This window comes from Protopterus annectens, chromosome 4.part0 (assembly GCF_019279795.1).
Source record: "Protopterus annectens isolate FY-2018-M chromosome 4.part0, PAN1.0, whole genome shotgun sequence".
In the NCBI taxonomy this organism is placed as follows: domain Eukaryota; kingdom Metazoa; phylum Chordata; order Ceratodontiformes; family Protopteridae; genus Protopterus; species Protopterus annectens.
Window position 1 is genome coordinate 192,149,572 of NC_056733.1, and position 18,510 is coordinate 192,168,081.

An 18,510-nucleotide genomic window follows, 5' to 3' on the forward strand; every position below is an offset into this window, starting at 1 on the left:
TTTTTGTTAGTTCAGTTTCTTTAACTCTGGTGTTGTGAACGCTGATCACCCAAAATGTCACCCAAAATGTCGGAGTGTCACCTTTGACAAGAGTGTCATAGGTTTGCCATCACTCCCTTAAGGAGTAAAGGGGAACCTTATCAGTATTTCAGAAAGTAATCTTTGGGGATGTATGGATGGTAACTAGAAATATAGTAATAAGGGTTGCTGTAGTCAAGCTTCTTGAAGGCTAGCAGTGACAGTTCAACATGTTGCAGAACCCAGTCTACACATGTTGCCTAGGCCTTATGGAAGGAGCTCCTGAAGTTCAGTTTTGAAAACCTGCATACTGTAAGAATCATCATAACTTGACTCTGGGAGTGCTATTTGTGAAGTGTAACAGTGTGAGGCACTTCGTGACATTTTTGCTTATGAGGTAGACTATGGAAAAGATTACAGTTTCATCTTTTAGTTTTGATGTGTAAGATGTTTTGGGTCTGCTCCTGAAGGATGGAATGGATTGGTTGGAATGATGTACATTTTTTAAGTTGAATTATTGCAGAATGCCTTAAATTTTTTACAGGAAGGTAAAAACTGTCTGTGACTGGGTAAAGCTGTGTAACTTGGCTTGTTCTAAAGTGCTGTTTAAGATTACTATACTTGAAAAGAATGTAATCTCATCTGGAATTGTATTTGTTTTTGCAGAAGTAGCAGTTCTTGTCGAGACCTACAGGCAACCCCAGCAGATCTAGCAAGAGTGAGAAAATTTATCCAAACTTCAAATACATCACATACTAAAGTATTTGATGTATTTGCAGTTTGTATAAGTGTTCTCCTTCTTCTGCCTTGCTTCTCTTCATAATTCCTGTTTTTGTGATCTACTTTTCAAGCAATTTCTGATGTCTGATTTCATTATTGAAAAGAATGAAAGTGGAAGCCTTGTTAACCAAGGAGGCAGTAGGTAAGTTTGCATTTTTGCTAGGCATATAATGTATTTACATAAGTTTGTGTGTATACACATTTGCATAAATGTAAAATGTGTAGGTGTGGGGGTCTCTGACGTTTAGTGGAGAAATGGCTAATTGAAGTTTTCTGTACTGGGTCCTACTTGATGGCATTTGTAGCGGTTAGTTCGACATTCTTCAATGAAGACCTGTATCACTGTATTGCACTGTACACTCCTGATCTCCCTATCTTAAGAGCCGTGGGTTTACCCTTCTGATCAGGTTGTCCAGCCAGGCTTCCAAAGATTTTTCAGTCCCTCTTGGTGCGTCTGACGTGGAGGCAGGAATATGGGCCATAAAGGTGATGTCTGCACGCACGCAGCAGCCCTCAGAACTTTTCAGCCACCAGCTGTACGCCAGGTGTTCTGCTACTCACGGATGTCTGATCTGAATCTAAACAAAGCTAAGTACCCTGTTGGGGATTCTTTCAGTCCTTTTTTTGTATAGTTTATAGTCCATGTCCAGTAAGAGTAAGTGCAACTGTAGTCGCCAGATTCCCCGTAAAGATTCCCACGACCAGTGTCTTTTTTTTTTTTTTTTTTTTTTCTTCTTCTTTGTTTGGGTTAGGTATAAGAACTGCGTCATCTGCAAATTGTTAGCCCCCAAGACCCTTTGGAGCCATTTACATGCTCTTAATTTGTACTTTGCAAATCGGCGAATTGCACTAGGTATGGAGAACGTCTCTGCCCCCATCTGAACTGCCAAGGAAGAGGGCCAAGTCCATGCGGCCTAGTAATTCCACTGTACCTCCCTCTGCTGCTCCTCCAGCCTGTAGCCATCAGCTTGGCTGAGGACCCGGCTATCGCCACAGCAGATACAGTTGGGTATCTTACAGGAGGCTGCACAATCTGAAGTGGACAACACATCCAGGAGGACGTACTGGCGCCTGTTACAGACGCCGGGGGGAACCAATGCCTTCAATGGGTGCTTCAGACTCGGCCTACCACCAGCCAGACACCTGCTAGGCCTTCAAATAAGAAACAAAAGACTAGACATGTTTCTCCAATGCCTGAATCCGTCTGATTGGCAGGCCTTTACCCAAAGTTTATATAATGCCTTCATGGCCCGTAGGCCTTCCAATGAAGCTGCTCCTGCTGTTCCATCTCTTCCAAGGCCCAGACCTCCATCCCTGAAAGGACTGTCCTCCAGTAGAGGAGTCCGACTCCTCTGAGGATTCCCTGTCCTACTCTTCCCAGATCTCGCCCCCCCCCCCCCGGGTATGGGTCTCCTGAGGAAGCCTCTTCAGAGCCTAATTCCCCAGTGGAAGACTTGACCTTCAGTGACGCTGTTAACTTGATGAGAGACCACTTCAATTTGGAATGCTCAGACATGACTGAGCAACAAAAGAGATTTTTATGATCTCGTACAGATGGATTCTTCTAACCCTTCGTCAATTCCACCTGTTCAACCTGCATTCCTGGATGCATTTGCTGCTGCATCTATTAATCCAGAGTCCCTGACTCAGACATATTCTTGCTCAAGTGCCCTCTGGCATACCCTGCCACTATCTCCATTTCTACTGACAGAGCATCCAAGCTCCTTCCTACCACCACTGTCCTCCCTGTAGATAAGGACAGCAAGGCTATGGAAAGGTGGGGGAAAGAAGATTTACACCTCTGCCACTCTAGCCTTTAGGGCAACAAATTACTAGTCTCACTTGGCTAAGTACTCTTTCTCTGCTGGACAAAGTCTCCAAGGAGTTGAATGACATCCCTGACTGTGCTGCTAAAGCATCATTTTCTTTCTTACTAGGTGAACAAGCACTCCCGTAGGTATGGATATGATGCAGCTGAGGCCTCAGCTAGTTCTGGCTGTGCCTGCAGTCTCTCCCTGATGACTTCAGAGCCAAGCTCCTGGACATCCCCCTGGACCACTCGGCCCTCTTTGGTGCTAAAGTGGCTGACCTTTTTAAGTCTGCAACAAAAAGGAAGGGACTACAGAACCTCTAGCATCTCTTAGTCTCTCCTATCCCTAAGTTCCAGAGGAACTACCCAGCAAAGACACGGTTTCAAGATCTCCAGGCCTTCGGCCCCTCCTAGGTCTAGAAGACAGCCCACTCAACCCTAGGACACCTCTGCCAGCTACACTTCAGTCAGCTAGCCAGAGGCCTCCCTTTCCTGACAGGGCAGGCAGTGTCTGACCTGCCACAACCCCCCCCCCCAACTCTCTCTCTGTCCCTACATGGTCCCTTGTCGCATCAGACAAGTGGGTTTTGTCCATCCTGCGGGAGGAGTATGTTATGACTTGGCTCTCCTCTCCTTCAAGACTGGCCATGCCACAACCACCTACATTCCAACTACCCTTTCTCCATCAGGTCTTAAACAACCTGATGCTTCAAGGCACCATAGAATCAGTACCCACTACCTTTCAAGGGAAAGGATTCTATTCCAGAATATTTCTGGTCCCCAGGAAGGAAGGAAGGACCATAGAGACCTATCTTAAACCTCTCCTGCCTCAGCCTCTTCTTAAAGGTTCCCTCCTTCAAGATGCTCACCTTACCCACACTTTCCCCTCATTTTACCTCCGGCCTTCATGGTAACCCTGGACATAAAGGAGTCCTACTTTCATTTCCCCTTAAAGCCTGCATTCAGGAAACCTCTCAAGATTCCTAGCAGGCTCTTCTCACTTTCAGTTCTGTGCCTTGCCTTTTGGGCTCTCCACGGCCCCAAGGGTATTCACAAAATGCCTGGCTCCAGTGATAGCCTACTGCAGGGAATACAAATATTCCTGTACCTAGACGACCTCTTAGTTCAGGCAGTAGACTGAGAAACCCTCCGTCACATGAAGGACCTCCTGATGTCCTTCAAGGATGCATCTGCAGTCCTTACAAATGGGTTGTCCTGTCGTCAGGCAGCCCTTCGGTCGGCCGGTTTCCAAAGTCTGGGTCTGGCCTCGTCTGGTGTCGCACTTCACCCGACGTCATAGCTGCAGTTCTTCGGGTATAAAGGCATCAGCCGACGCCATTTTCCTCAGTCTTTCTTGCCGCGTGGCGCCCAAAGCAGAAGCTGTTCGCAAGTGCCGGTCGGTCAGAACCAGAGATTACTACTACCGAATACTACTTCGAAGACTTCTAAAAAGCTAAGTACCCCGTTGGGGACTCTTTCTTGCCTCAGCCGATGTCAGAAAAAGTGAATAATTGTTTAACTTGTGGGAAACAAATACCTCATAAAGATTTCCACACTTACTGCTTACCTTGTTTAGGCCCAGACCACAACGTCGCAGCTTGTCTAGCCTGTGCTTCTTTTAACCGACGGACGCTTAGACGTCGGTCGGAATTTGCTGAGCAGTTTTTTTGGCTCTGATTTTGCTTATATTATGCCGTCGGATCCTCCGACTTCACAAATATCCAAAAAACGCAAGGAAAAGGACCGACACTCGCGGTCCGTGGTTTCGGCCGAAACCGCGGTTAAGCCAACCGCGAGTGTGTCTGTTTCGGCTGAAACCGAGCAAGCGGTTCTTCCTTCAGCCGAAAACATGCCTTCTTCCGAGGCCTCTTCAAACCTGGTGGAATCGGCTTCTGAAATCCAACCTTCGGTTGCGGTTTCTCAGGAATTATCAGACACTATTCCCTTGGATATCTCAACTCCTGCACGTGGAGCTGCTAGGCCTCCTGCAGCCATGTCCATTAAGGCCTTTGCCAGGGCTAAAGCAGCTAAAGCTACAAAAACTGTGCCTGTTAAGACCCCCTCTCACAGGCCCAGCTCCAGTTCCCAAATGCTTTCCTTGGCAGAGGATCTTATTTCTTTAATCCGGGGATCCCAACCTCATCCAGACAGGGCCTCTCATCCACCTCCAGAGAAGAGGCCTAGAGCAGAGCCCCCTGAGCCAGTGTCCACAGATGATTCCTCTGATGATTCAGATAATACAGACCCTCCAGAGGCTCCTTATTCCCCTTACGAAGACTCTGATGCTGAAGAGTCCATCCCTTTCGCCTCTCCACCTGAGGAATTTTCCTTTGGGGAAACCTTGCATGCTATGAGGGAACAATTTCAGTGGCAGGGCCAAGATTTCTCAGACTCCAGGAAAAGGCTTAGAACCTTTTTGCATTTACCACAACAATAGGCCTTTAGCTATACCTCCAGTTCTTTCTGTTGTAGATGATGCATTTAATGATGGTTGTACTGCTCCCGATTCTTTACCTCCGGCCCCTGCTAAGCCCGATAGGTACTACAGGGTCCCGGACACACACCTCCATTTATTCAAGGCTCCTTTTGCAGATCCCGAGACTATCTCCCAGGGGCCTAAGGCTGTAGCAACTACCTCTGCTAAAAATCCCCTCCCCTCTGAAAGGGAATCCAGGTCCTTAGAGAGATGGGGTAAAAAAGTTTACACTTCTGCTACTCTGTCAGCTAGGGCCTTGAACTGTCAATTTCATATGATTCAATATCAAGAATTTATGCTTGACCAGTTAACTAAAAAACTGTCCTCTGATGAACCTTTTGATAAGAAGTATGTTCAGGAAATGGTACATAACATTCAGCAAGTTAGTAACCATTCTTTAAAATGCGGCTATGATGCACTGGAGGCTTCCTTTAGATCAGCCATGACTGGCACAGTTATAAGAAGGCATGCATGGTTGAAAGAGCAGGCCTTACCGGACCATGTCAAATCAAAACTGTTAGATGCTCCCATGGACAAGGCCAATTTATTTGGTACTCCTGCACAACAGGTACTGAAGAAGATGGAGGAGAAGGCAAAATCTGTACAAACAATGAAAGATTTCTTACAGGTCCAACCTCCAAGGTTTAGCAGGAATTGGCCCTCCAAAACTTGGTCCTTTCCAGAGTCCTCTAAAGCACAGAGAGGCAGGAATAGGCGATCAAGAGGCAGAAACCAATCCAGGGGTGCCTACAGGGGACGCCAGTGGCAGGGTAACAACCAGCGAGGCACAGACACAGCCACCACCACTGCAACAGGACAATCACAGTGACTTGGCTCTGGCACCGCCTACCAGGGAACAACTAAAAGCACCCTTAGGCGGAAAGCTAGCCTTATTCTCAATAAACTGGCATTACATCACAAGAGACAAGTGGATTTTACAGACAATAGACCAAGGCTACAGGTTCCACTTCCATACTCTACCAGGGAAGAGAGGAATGCCAAACCTACCGCCAAATCAAAAGACAGAAGCTCTAAAACAAATATCTCAATTATTAAAGATGAGAGCTGTGGAAAAGGTACCATCTATGGAGCAAGGAAAGGATTTTACTCCAGACTCTTCCTGGTACCAAGAAAAGAAAGCAAATGGAGACCTATTCTCGACCTGTCCGCTTTAAACACATTCCTCATTGTTCCAAAATTCAAAATGCTGACTCTACAGCAGCTTCTTCCCATGCTGGGCAAGGAGTCTTGGCTGGTAACTCTAGATCTCAAGGAGGCATACCTGCACGTCCCCATACGACCAAATTGCAGAAGATACCTCAGATTTCTTGCAGGATCAGAGCATTATCAATTCTCAGCATTGCCCTTTGGCTTATCTACTGCGCCCAGAGTGTTCACGAAATGCCTGGCATCAGTAATTGCTCATTGCAGGCTTCAGGGAATCCAAATTTACCCCTACCTGGACGACTGCCTGATACAAGCGGACAACAAAAACAAGCTAACAGAAGACTTACAAAGAGTCATTTACCTGCTACAAGCCCTGGGATATACAGTCAATATAAAAAAGTCAAGGCTGATACCATCCCAAAGAATAACCTTTTTGGGTGCAGAGCTGGACACATCAAAGCAAATGGCATTCCTAACTGCAGAAAAACAAGAGCAACTACCTCTCTACTTCTTGGCATTAACAAAGCAGAACCATCTAACAGCAAGAAAAGTACTGCAAGCCCTGGGCTTCATGGCATCCTGCATAATACTGGTCCCTCATGCCAGACTGCATATGAGAAAGCTACAGTGGTACCTAAAGAATTTATGGTCTCAACACACGCACAGCCTAGAAACCAAAATTCCAATAATCCCATGCCTGAAGCAAGAGTTCCTATGGTGGGCTCAGGCCTGTCAGTCAAACACAGGATTGCCCTTCTACAGCACTCAACCAAGCCAAACCATCACGACGGACGCCTCAGACCTCGGTTGGGGGCCCACATGCTGGACAAGTGCATACAAGGCTTATGGACTCAAGACCAGCTGCACCTGCACATAAATCTAAAGGAAATGCTGGCAGTAAAATTGGCAATCCAGACATTCAGACCATTTCTCCGAGAAGGTCAGTTGATGATAAGGACAGACAACACCACAGATGTCCTTCATGGAATTATCTGCAGTCATAACAAATGGGTTGTCCTGTCGTCAGGCAGCCCTTCGGTCGGCCGGATTCCAAAGTCTGGGTCCGGCTTCGGCTGATGTCGCACTTCACCCGACGTCATCTCTGCTGGTCTTCGGGTATAAAGGCATCAGCCGACGCCATTTTCCTCAGTCTTTCTTGCTGCGTGGCCCAAGCAGAAGCTGTTCGCAAGTGCCGGTCGGTCAGATCCAGAGATTACTACTACCGAATACTACTTCGAAGACTTCTAAAAAGCTAAGTACCCCGTTGGGGACTCTTTCTTGCCTCAGCCGATGTCAGAAAAAGTCAATAACTGTTTAACTTGTGGGAAACAAATACCTCATAAAGATTTCCACTCTTACTGTCTGCCTTGCTTAGGCCCAGACCACGACGTAGCAGCCTGTTCGGCCTGAGCTTCCTTCAACCGACAAACGCTTAGACGTCGGTCGGAGTTTGCTGAACAGTTTTTCGGCTCAGATTTTGCATACATTATGCCGTCAGATCCTCCGACTACCCAAATTGTTAAACGCAAAGAAAAAGACCGACACTCGCGGTCCGGCATGCCGACGAAACCACGGTTAAGCAAGCCGCGAGTGTCTCGGTTTCGGCCGAAACCGAGAAAACTGGTCAATCTTCAGCCGAATCCATGACTACTACTGAGGCTCCTGCTACCTTACCTGAATCGGCCTCAGAAATTTTGCCTACAACTGTGGTTCCTAGTGATTTATCAGACACCATCCCTTTGGATGTCTCTACCCCAGCACGTGGTGCTGCTAGGCCTCCTGCAGCCATGTCTATTAAGGCCTTTGCCAGGGCTAAAGCAGCCAAATCTGCTAAATCAGTGCCTGTTAAGCCCCCCTCACACAGGCCCACTTCTAGTTCACAAATGCTTACTCTGGCAGAAGATTTAATATCCTTAATTAGGGGATCCCAATCTCACCCAGACAGGGTCTCACAGCCCCCAGAAAAGAGACCTAGAGCAGAGCCCCCCGAGCCAGTGTCCTCTGATTCTGCGGATGACTCAGACATTACAGACCAGCCAGAGGCTCCTTTTTCTACTTATGAAGATTCCGATGCTGAAGAATCCATTCCAGCTGCCTCTCCACCAGAGGAATTTTCCTTTGGGGAAACCTTACATGCCATGAGAGAACAATTCCAATGGCAGGGACAAGATTTCTCAGATTCAAGAAAAAGGCTTAGGACTTTTCTGCACTTACCACAACATAGGCCCTTAGCTATACCTCCTGTACTGCCTGTTGTGGATGATGCATTTAATGATGTCTGCATTGCTCCTGATTCTTTACCTCCAGCCCCTGCCAAACCAGATAGATTTTAGCCAAACCAGATAGATTTTACAGGGTGCCAGACACTCATCACCACCTATACAAGGCCCCACTTGCAGACCCCGAAACTATATCCCAGGGGCCTAAGGCAGTAGCCTCGACCACAGCAAAAACCCTATTCCTTCTGAAAGGGAATCCAGGTCCTTAGAGAGATGGGGGAAAAAAGTTTACACCTCTGCTACTCTCTCAGCTAGAGCTTTAAACTGTCAGTTTCACATGATCCAATACCAAGAGTTTATGCTTGATCAGTTAACTAAAAAACTGTCCTCTGATGAATCTTTAGATAAGAAATATGTATTAGAAATGGTGAATAACATCCAACAGGTTGGTAACCATTCCTTAAAATGTGGCTATGATGCACTGGAGGCTTCATTTAGATCAGCCATGACTGGCACAGTGATAAGAAGGCATGCATGGTTGAAAGAACAGGTCTTACCGGATCATGTTAAAGCAAAGCTATTAGATGCTCCTATGGATAAGGCCAGTCTATTTGGTACACCTGCCCAGCAGGTAATGAAGAAAATGGAAGAAAAGGCAAAATCTGTACAAACAGTTAAAGATTTCTTACAGGTTCAGCCCCCAAGGTTTAGCAGGAACTGGCCTGCCAAAAATTGGTCCTTTCCTGACTCCACAAGATCCCAAAGGGGCAGGAATAGACGCTCTAGAGGCAGAAATCAATCCGGAGGAGGTGCCTACAGAGGACGACAGTGGCAAGGCAATAACCGAGGCACAGACACAACCACTGCCACTGCAACAGGACAATCACAGTGACTTGGCTCTGACTCCGCCTACCAGGGAGCAAATAGCAGCACCATTAGGCGGAAAATTGGCCTTATTTTCGAAAAATTGGCACTATATCACAAAAGACAAGTGGATTTTGCAAACCATAGACCAAGGCTACCGGTTCCACTTCCACACCTTACCAGTAAAAAGAGGAATGCCAAACCTACCTCCAAATCAAAAAATAGAAGCTCTGCAGCAGATAGTGGAATTAACAAAGATGAGAGCTGTGGAAAGAGTACCAATAACAGAACAGGGCAAAGGATTCTACTCCAGACTCTTCCTAGTGCCAAGAAAAGAGAAAAGTTGGAGACCTATTCTCGACCTGTCCATCTTAAACACATACATCATTGTCCCAAAATTCAAAATGCTGACCCTACAGCAACTTCTTCCCATGCTGGGCAAGGAGTGTTGGCTGGTAACTCTAGATTTCAAGGAGGCATACCTGCACGTCCCCATTCGACCAAATTGCAGAAGATACCTCAGATTTCTTGCAGGATCAGAGCATTATCAATTCTCAGCATTGCCCTTTGGCTTATCTACTGCGCCCAGAGTATTCACAAAATGCCTGGCATCAGTAATCGCCACTGCAGAGTACAGGGAATCCAAATTTATCCATACCTGGACGACTGCCTGTTACAAGCGGACAACAAAAGCAAGCTGACAACAGATTTACAAAGGGTCATTTACTTGCTACAAGCCCTGGGATACACAGTCAATTTACAAAAGTCAAGGCTGATACCATCCCAAACAAGAACATTCTTGGGCGTGGAATTGGACACAGTAAAACAAATGGCATTCCTAACTGCAGAAAAACAAAAAGAGCTCCCTCTTTACTTCTTGGCATTAACAAAGCAGAACAAACTAACAGCAAGAAAAGTTCTGCAGGCCTTGGGCTTCATGGCATCATGCATAATCTTGGTCCCACATGCCAGACTGCATATGAGAAAGCTACAGTGGTACCTAAAGAATTTATGGTCTCAACACAGGCACAGCTTAGAAACAGAAATACCACTGATCCCATGCCTAAAACAGGAGTTCCTATGGTGGGCTCAAGCATGCCAGTCAAACCCAGGCTTACCCTTCCACAACTTTCGAGCAAGCCAAACCATCACAACGGACGCCTCAGACCTAGGATGGGGGCGCACATGCTGGACAAATGCGCATAAGGATTGTGGACTCAGGACCAGCTGCACCTGCACATAAACCAAAAAGAAATGCTGGCAGTAAAACTGGCAATCCAAAAATTCAGACCATTCCTCAAAGAAGGCCATTTGATGATAAGGACAGACAACACCACAGTCATGTGGTACATCAACAAACAGGGAGGCACTCATTCATACCCCTATGCAGAATGACTTTGGACCTTTGGAATCTGGCTCTCAGCTACAACATCCAGTTACAGGCAATATTTGTACCGGAAAAGAAAACACCCTAGCAGACATGTTAAGCAGAACCACCTCGGATGCTCACGAATGGATGCTACACCGACATCTTCAAGGCCATCACAAAGAAATGGGGAATGCCACAAATAGATCTATTCGCTTCCCCACTCAATCACCATCTCAAAAAATTCTGCACAAGGACATTCCACCCACTTGCATGGAAGGTGGACTCTATCCTTCAGCTGGAAAGGCCTGACAGCATATGCATTTCCACCTCTTCCCTTGATGCACAAGGTACTACTGAAAATCAAAGAGGAACGTCCAAGGATAATCCTGATAGCTCGAACTGGCCAAGACAACACTGGTACCCATTGCTGAGGAGCATGTCTGCGGAGAAAATGTGGTCAATACCCCTGATGCCTTTGATGTTAACTCAGAACAACTACAACATCATGCATCCAAACCTAAAAACCTTGCAACTGACTGCCTGGAACATCACATAGCAGCAACTAACCCAGACCTTTCCCAAAGGGTTAAAGACATTATCCTTGAAGCCCGCAGACCTTCAACAAGAAGGAACTATGCAGGAAAATGGAAAAGGTTTGTCATTTGGAGTGCTGAAAGAGGAAAAGATGTGTCGAACATAGATATTGCTAACATTCTGGAGTACTTGGCAGAGCTTCTACATACAGGCCTGTCCTATTCCTCCATCAAGATACATGCATCAGCTATTTCAGCAGAATACAGCTTTGATCCACCTGTCTTTTCACATCCTCTACTCAGGCAGTTCCTCAGAGGGATCAAGAATGTAAAACCTCCTAGGAAACCACCATTACCAGCATGGGACTTGAACTTTGTGCTAGAAAAGTTGACACTCCCTCCGTTTGAACCAGCAGCAACAGCAGATCTACAACACTTGTCATGGAAAACTGCTTTCCTACTGGCAATTACCTCAGCAAGGAGGGTTTGAACTACAGGCCTTAATGGCAGTGCAACCCTTCCTAATCTTCCATCAAGATAGGGTGTCCATGAGAACTAATCCTACATTTATGCCTAAGGTGGTATCCAGAGTGTCTTTAAACCAGGCAATCCACCTACCTACCTTCTTTCCCAATCCACAAAACAGAGGGGAAAGAATGCTGCATACCTTGGATGTACATAGACAGTTACGCTACTACCTGGACAGAACCAAAAGTAACAGAAAAACTGACCAGCTTTTTGTAGCCTATGCAACAGGAAGGGAAGGAAAAGCAATTTCCAAACAGACAATCTCCAAATGGATAGGAAATTGCATAAGATTCTGTTACTCCTACCATGGAAAACCAATTCCACAGAACATAAGACCTCATTCTACAAGGGCTACAGCCACTACCACAGCTTTCTTACGAGGAGTGGCAACCAAGGACATTATTGAGGTGGCTACTTGGACCTCCGTGCATACATTTGCCAAGCATTATAATTTACCTCTATACTCTAGATCCCGAGCAGGGTTTGCCACTGCTGTACTGCAAGGGATCCTAACTACACCATCATTTTTCTTCCTCCTCCCCTAGTTTGGCTATGGTATTCTACCCATTTGTTATGACTGCAGATGCATCCATGAAGGACATAGTACAGTTTTGTACCTACCATAAATGTAGATGTCCGAACTGGATAGCATCTGCAGTCAGGATTACCTCCCTCCTTCCCTCTGTGGTACTCCTAGGTATTTACCCTCCTAATAGCTAGCTGGGGAGTCTCTTATGGTGTATTTGTTTGTATATATGTACATACATGCTTATTTTTGTGTTTGTCTTCTACTTTTTTGGAAACATTGGCATTTATCCAAAATTTAGCCTTCCAAGAGGGCAACTGGCATCTGGGGCAAGAAACACTGAGGAAAATGGCGTCAGCTGATGCCTTTATACCCGAAGACCAGCAGAGATGACGTCGGGTGAAGTGCGACATCAGCGGCCGGACCCAGACTTTGGAATCCGGCCGACCGAAGGGCTGCCTGACGACAGGACAACCCATTTGTTATGACTGCAGATGCTATCCAGTTCGGACATCTACATTTATGGTAGGTACAAAACTGTACTTTATGTGGTACATCAACAAACAGGGAGGCACACATTCATACCCTCTATGCCGGATGGCACTGGACCTATGGAATGTGGCTCTGAGCTACAGCATTCAGTTACAAGCAATTTTTGTACCAGGAAAAGAAAACATTCTAGCAGACATATTAAGCAGGACTACCACGGATGCCCACGAATGGATGCTGCATCCGGACATCTTCAAAGCCATTACAAGAAAATAGGGACTCCGCAATCACCAGCAAAAGAAATTCTGCACAAGGACGTTCCACCCACTTGCTTCGAAGGTGGACACCCTATCTTTCAGTTGGAAAAACCTGACAGCATATGCATTCCCACCACTTCCTTTGATGCACAAGGTGCTATTGAAGATCAAAGAGGACCGTCCAAGGATCATTCTGATAGCTCCAGACTGGCCAAGGCAACATTGGTACCCATTACTAAGGAGCATGTCTCGGGAACAAATATGGACACTACCCCTGGTTCCATTGCTGTTAACACAGAACAACTACAACATCCTGCATCCAAGCCTGAAAACTCTGCAGCTGACTGCCTGGAACATTACATAAGATCAATTAGCCCAAATTTATCACAAAGGGTTAAAGACATTATCCTTGAGGCTCGCAGGCCCTCAACAAGGAGAATTATGCAGCAAAATGGAAAAGATATCTCATTTGGAGTACTGCAAAGGGAGAAGATGTGTCACTGGTAAACATAGCCAACATCCTGGAATACTTGGCAGAGCTCTTCCACACAGGCCTGTCCTATTCTTCCATCAAGATACATGCATCAGCAATTTCAGCAGAATACAGCTTGGATCCTCCTGTCTTCTCGCATCCTCTGCTCAGGCAGTTTCTGAGAGGAATTAAAAATGTAAAACCTCCTAGGAAACCACCTTTGCCAGCATGGGACTTGAACTTTGTGCTAGAAAAATTGACACTTCCTCCTTTCGAACCAGCAGCAACAGCAGAATTACAATACTTATCATGGAAGACTGCTTTCCTGCTGGCAATCACTTCAGCAAGAAGGGTATCTGAACTACAGGCATTAATGGCAGTGCAACCCTTCCTGATCTTCCATCAAGATAGTGTCCATGAGAACAAATCCTACTTTTATGCCTAAGGTGGTATCCAGAGTATCTTTAAATCAGGCTATCCACCTACCTACATTCTTCCCCAATCCACAGAACAGGGTAGAAAGACTGTTGCATACCTTGGATGTACATAGACAGTTATGCTACTACCTGGACAGAACCAAGGGCAATAGAAAAACTGACCAGCTACTGGTAGCATATGCAACAGGAAGGGAAGGAAAAGCAATTTCAAAACAGACAATCTCCAAGTGGATAGGAAATTGCATTAGATTTTGTTATTCCTACCATGGAAAGAAAACTCCAGAGAACATCAGGCCTCACTCTACAAGGGCTACAGCCACTACCACAGCTTTCTTACGAGGAGTGGCTACCAAGGACATTATAGAGGCTGCTACTTGGACCTCCGTGCATACATTTGCCAAGCATTATAACTTACCTTTATACTCTAGATCCCGAGCAGGTTTTGCCACTGCTGTTTTACAAGGGATCCTGTCTACACCATAATCTCTTCTTTCCTCCTCCCCTAGTTTGGCTATGGTATTCTACCCATTTGTAAGGACTGCAGATGCATCCTTGAAGGACATAGTACAGTTTTGTACCTACCATAAATGTAGATGTCCGATTAGGAATGCATCTGCAGTCAGGATTACCCACCCGCCTTCCCCTCTGTGGTACTCCTAGGGTATTTGCCCATCTTATAGCTAGCTGGGGGGGAACTATTATGGTGTATTTGTTTGTGTGTGTATATATATATATATATATATATATATATATATATATATATACATACATGCTTATTTTTGTGTTTGCTCTCTACTATTTGGAAACATTGGCATTTATCCAAATTTAGCCTTCCAAGAGGGCACCTGGCATCTGGGGCAAGAAACACTGAGGAAAATGGCGTCGGCTGATGCCTTTATACCCGAAGAACTGCAGCTATGACGTCGGGTGAAGTGCGACACCAGCCGAGGCCAGACCCAGACTTTGGAATCCGGCCGACCGAAGGGCTGCCTGACGACAGGACAACCCATTTGTAAGGACTGCAGATGCATTCCTATCGGACATCTACATTTATGGTAGGTATAAAACTGTACTTTTCTGCTGCAGTCTTTAGGGTTCTAAATTTCCCAACATCCAGCACAAGACATTGTCTTAGGATGCAGAATCAGGACAGACATCATAATGGATGGCCTCCCTTCTGGGGAATAAAAGTAATCGCTCTTTCCCACCACCTTCTCTCTGCCCTTTATTCATCAGAATGGTCTGCGAAATGATTCCTGAGACTACTGGGGTACATGGTAGCCACTATCCCTAGGCTACCCCTAGCGTTGTTACACATGAGGAAATTTCAATGGTACCTTCGCTCAGTGTGGACCCAGCACACCCACCCCCTGGAGTTCAGGGTTCCACTCCTCCCATCTCCACCAAGAACTGAAATGGTGGCTAGCTCAGGTGGCACAGAATCTGGGACTGCCCCTGCAAATGTCTCCCTCCTTCCAGACCATGCCCACGGATGCCTCTGATCTAGGCTGGGGGGGCAACTCTGGCCCCAAGGATAGTGCAAGGTTTGTGGACAGACACAAACAAGAGCACATAAATGTCAGGGAAATGAGAGCTATTCTCCTCGCCCTGCAGGCCTTTCAATCCTACCTCCAGCAGGATCTCATAAAGATTTTCACAGACACCACCAGAGTCATGTGGTACCTCAACAAATAAGGAGGGACAAGTCCTACCTCCTGTGCTGACTACCTCACAGGGAACCATCCTCCAGGCAGCCTACATCCTGTCCTAGTGCAACTCACAAGCAGATTCACTTAAGCAGAACCAAATCAGACAGCCACGAATGGATGCTTTTGAGTTGTTTCTAAATCTAGTCCATAGGTGTGGTATTCCATAGATGGACCTGTTCACCTCCTCCACAAACAGGCAGCTCCAGAGCTGTTGTTCCAAGACACATGACCCTAAGGCATTGCAAACAGATGCCTTCTCAGTATCTTGGAAAGGGAGATTCCTGTGTGCCCCCCCCCCCCCATTAATCCTGAGCGTCCTACTGAAAATTCAGCAGGACTCGCCAGAAATCTTGCTGGTGACTTTCTACTGGCCAAGGCAGCACTGGCTCCCTCTACTTTCCTCTGTCCAAGGGCAAACACCACAAGTTGCCCCCTCACTGGACCTGTTCACACAGCACAAGGGGACATGGATGTTCATCGTGTTTCACTGTTGCAGTCATGACTGTAGGGTTCTCCCCTGCCGGCAGGCAGCCCTTGGTCGGCCAGAATCCCAAAGTCTGCGTCCGGCGTCGGCTGTTCAACTACGCTCTCTGACGTCAGAGTGCCAGGAGTACAAAGCTGACGGCTGACGCCATCTTCTCCAGTCTTTCTTGCCGTGCGGTGATAGCAGTTCGCAAGTGCCGGTCGGCTGACTCCTGCCGATTTTTTCCTGTTATACTTCGGTCCGAAGATTTTCTTCTCCACTCAAAGCTAAGTACCCCATTGGGGAAACTTTTTTTCTTGCTCCACTCCGATGTCAGAAAAAGTTAATAATTGTATTTCATGTGGGAAGCAAATACCTCATAAGGATTTTCATTCTTACTGTATTCCTTGCTTAGGCCCTGACCACGTAGCTAGTTGTCGGTTTTGTGCTAGATTCAATCAACGTACAATTAAGCGAAGGTACGATTTTGCTTTTCATTACTTCGGTAGGCGCTTTAACTACAAAATGTCGTCGGATACGGTTCCAGCTACCGGAGTTCACAAACGTCGCAAGGATAAAGACAGGCCTCCGAGGTCCAAATCTGATGATAGCGCACAAGCGGAGCCAGCTTCAGGTTCGGCCGTCGTCAGTGAGGTGCTTTTGCAGCCCCTGTTGGCCATTTCAGAACCGACGGCCGAAACAGACTGTCATGAGGAGCCAAGTAGGCCTTTAAATATTTTTGTTGCAGGACCTTCGGATGGGTCCGGAACCGCTGTGCAGGTACCGGCTTCTGAAGGGGTTTTCAGTCCTACTCAGCTTCTAATAAAGGCAAAGACTCCTTCTAAATCAAAGACTACAACACAGGCCTCTTCTGAACCGGCTCCCAAGTCACAGAAACAGTTACTCAAGATGGCGGAGGATTTACTTACTATGATTAGGGGTTCACATCCCCCTCCAGACAAAAGGCCAAGGCAGGATGTTTATTATGATTCCTCTGATCAGGCTTCTGTTTCCTCAGTTTCTTCTTCTGATCAGGATTATTCTTTCCCTCCTTATGAGGATTCTGATGCTGAAGAATCCATCCCTTCAGCTTCTCCCCCTGAGGATTTCTCTTTTGGGGAAACTTTGCATGAAATAAGGGAACATTTCCACTGGGAAGGACAGGAGTATTCGGAATCTAAGAAAAGACTGAGGGATTTTCTTCTTCTTCCCCAACATAGACCCCTGGCTATTCCTCCTGTTTTGGATATTGTGGATGATGCCTTTTCGGAGGCTAACTTAACCCCTGACTCTTTTCCTCCTGCTCCTGTTAAGCCTGATAGATATTACAGGGTTCCTGATTCCCATCAGTTTTTATACAAGAATCCTACTGCTGACCCTGAAACCATTTCTCAGGGTCCTAAGGGAGTTAAGGCCGCTTCTGCCAAAAATCCCATTCTCCTGAAAAGGATTCTTGATCCTTAGAAAGATGGGGCAAAAAGGTGTACACTTCTGCTACTTTGTCCATTAGGGCTTTAAACTGTCAGTTTCATATGCTAAAATACCAACAATTTCTCTTGTCTGTTTTAAAACAAAAGATTACTTCCATTTCTGCCTGTGCAGATAAGGAATTACATGCATGCCACTGAACAAGTTGGGAAGCATGGTTTACACTGTGGATTTGATGCCTTGGAGGCTACTTGTAGGGCTGCGGCCTCTGGCACAGTCATTAGAAGGCATGCATGGCTAAAGGAACAAAATTTGCCTGAACAAGTAAAGGCTAAATTATTGGATGCTCCTGTTCAGCATAATGTTTTGTTTGGGTCAAAAGCTGAAGAGGTGATTAAAAAGATGGAGGATAAGGCGAAATCCATGCAAACGGTTAAAGATTTCTTACAAGTACAGCCACCTAGATTTAGCAGGAATTGGCCTTCAAAAAATTGGTACTTTCCCACTTCAGACAGGCCTCAGAGGGGTAGATATAGACGCTCCAGAGGAATGCCTCGGACACAAGCTTCTTATAGACAAAGACAGTGGACTGCTTCCACCCCTAGGGGAGGAGAGGACAGGTCACAAACTCAAAGGAAACAAACTCAATGACTCCCTCTGTTGGGCTACAGGAACTTCTTGCCTGGAAGCCCCTCTCTTTTTTATCAAAATTGGACTCAAATAACCCAAGACAAGTGGGTTTTGTATGTGGGTTTAAGAGGTTACAAATTCCATTTTCATACCTTGCCAAGGCCGAGCGGATGGCCAGACCTTCCAAAACATCAATGGACGGAGGCCTTAAACCAGGTGGAAGCTCTTTTGGCTATGAATGCCATAGAACTGGTTCCACTTTCAGAGATGGGAAAAGGTTTTTACTCGAGGCTCTTTCTAGTCCCAAGGAAGCAAAACTCATGGAGACCCATTCT

The 18,510-nt window shown here is 46.2% G+C and overlaps 1 protein-coding gene across 1 annotated transcript in view; it reads left to right on the top strand.

Annotated features, from left to right (window-relative positions):
- Positions 1–18,510, top strand: part of LOC122799250 — a 151,164-nt gene that overhangs the window by 100,576 nt on the left and 32,078 nt on the right. Inside the window, exon 2 of the mRNA XM_044068191.1 lies at positions 685–940. Within this exon, the coding sequence (XP_043924126.1) occupies positions 879–940 (62 nt within the window). The 5' untranslated portion in view covers positions 685–878. The remainder of the gene's footprint in view (positions 1–684; positions 941–18,510) is intronic.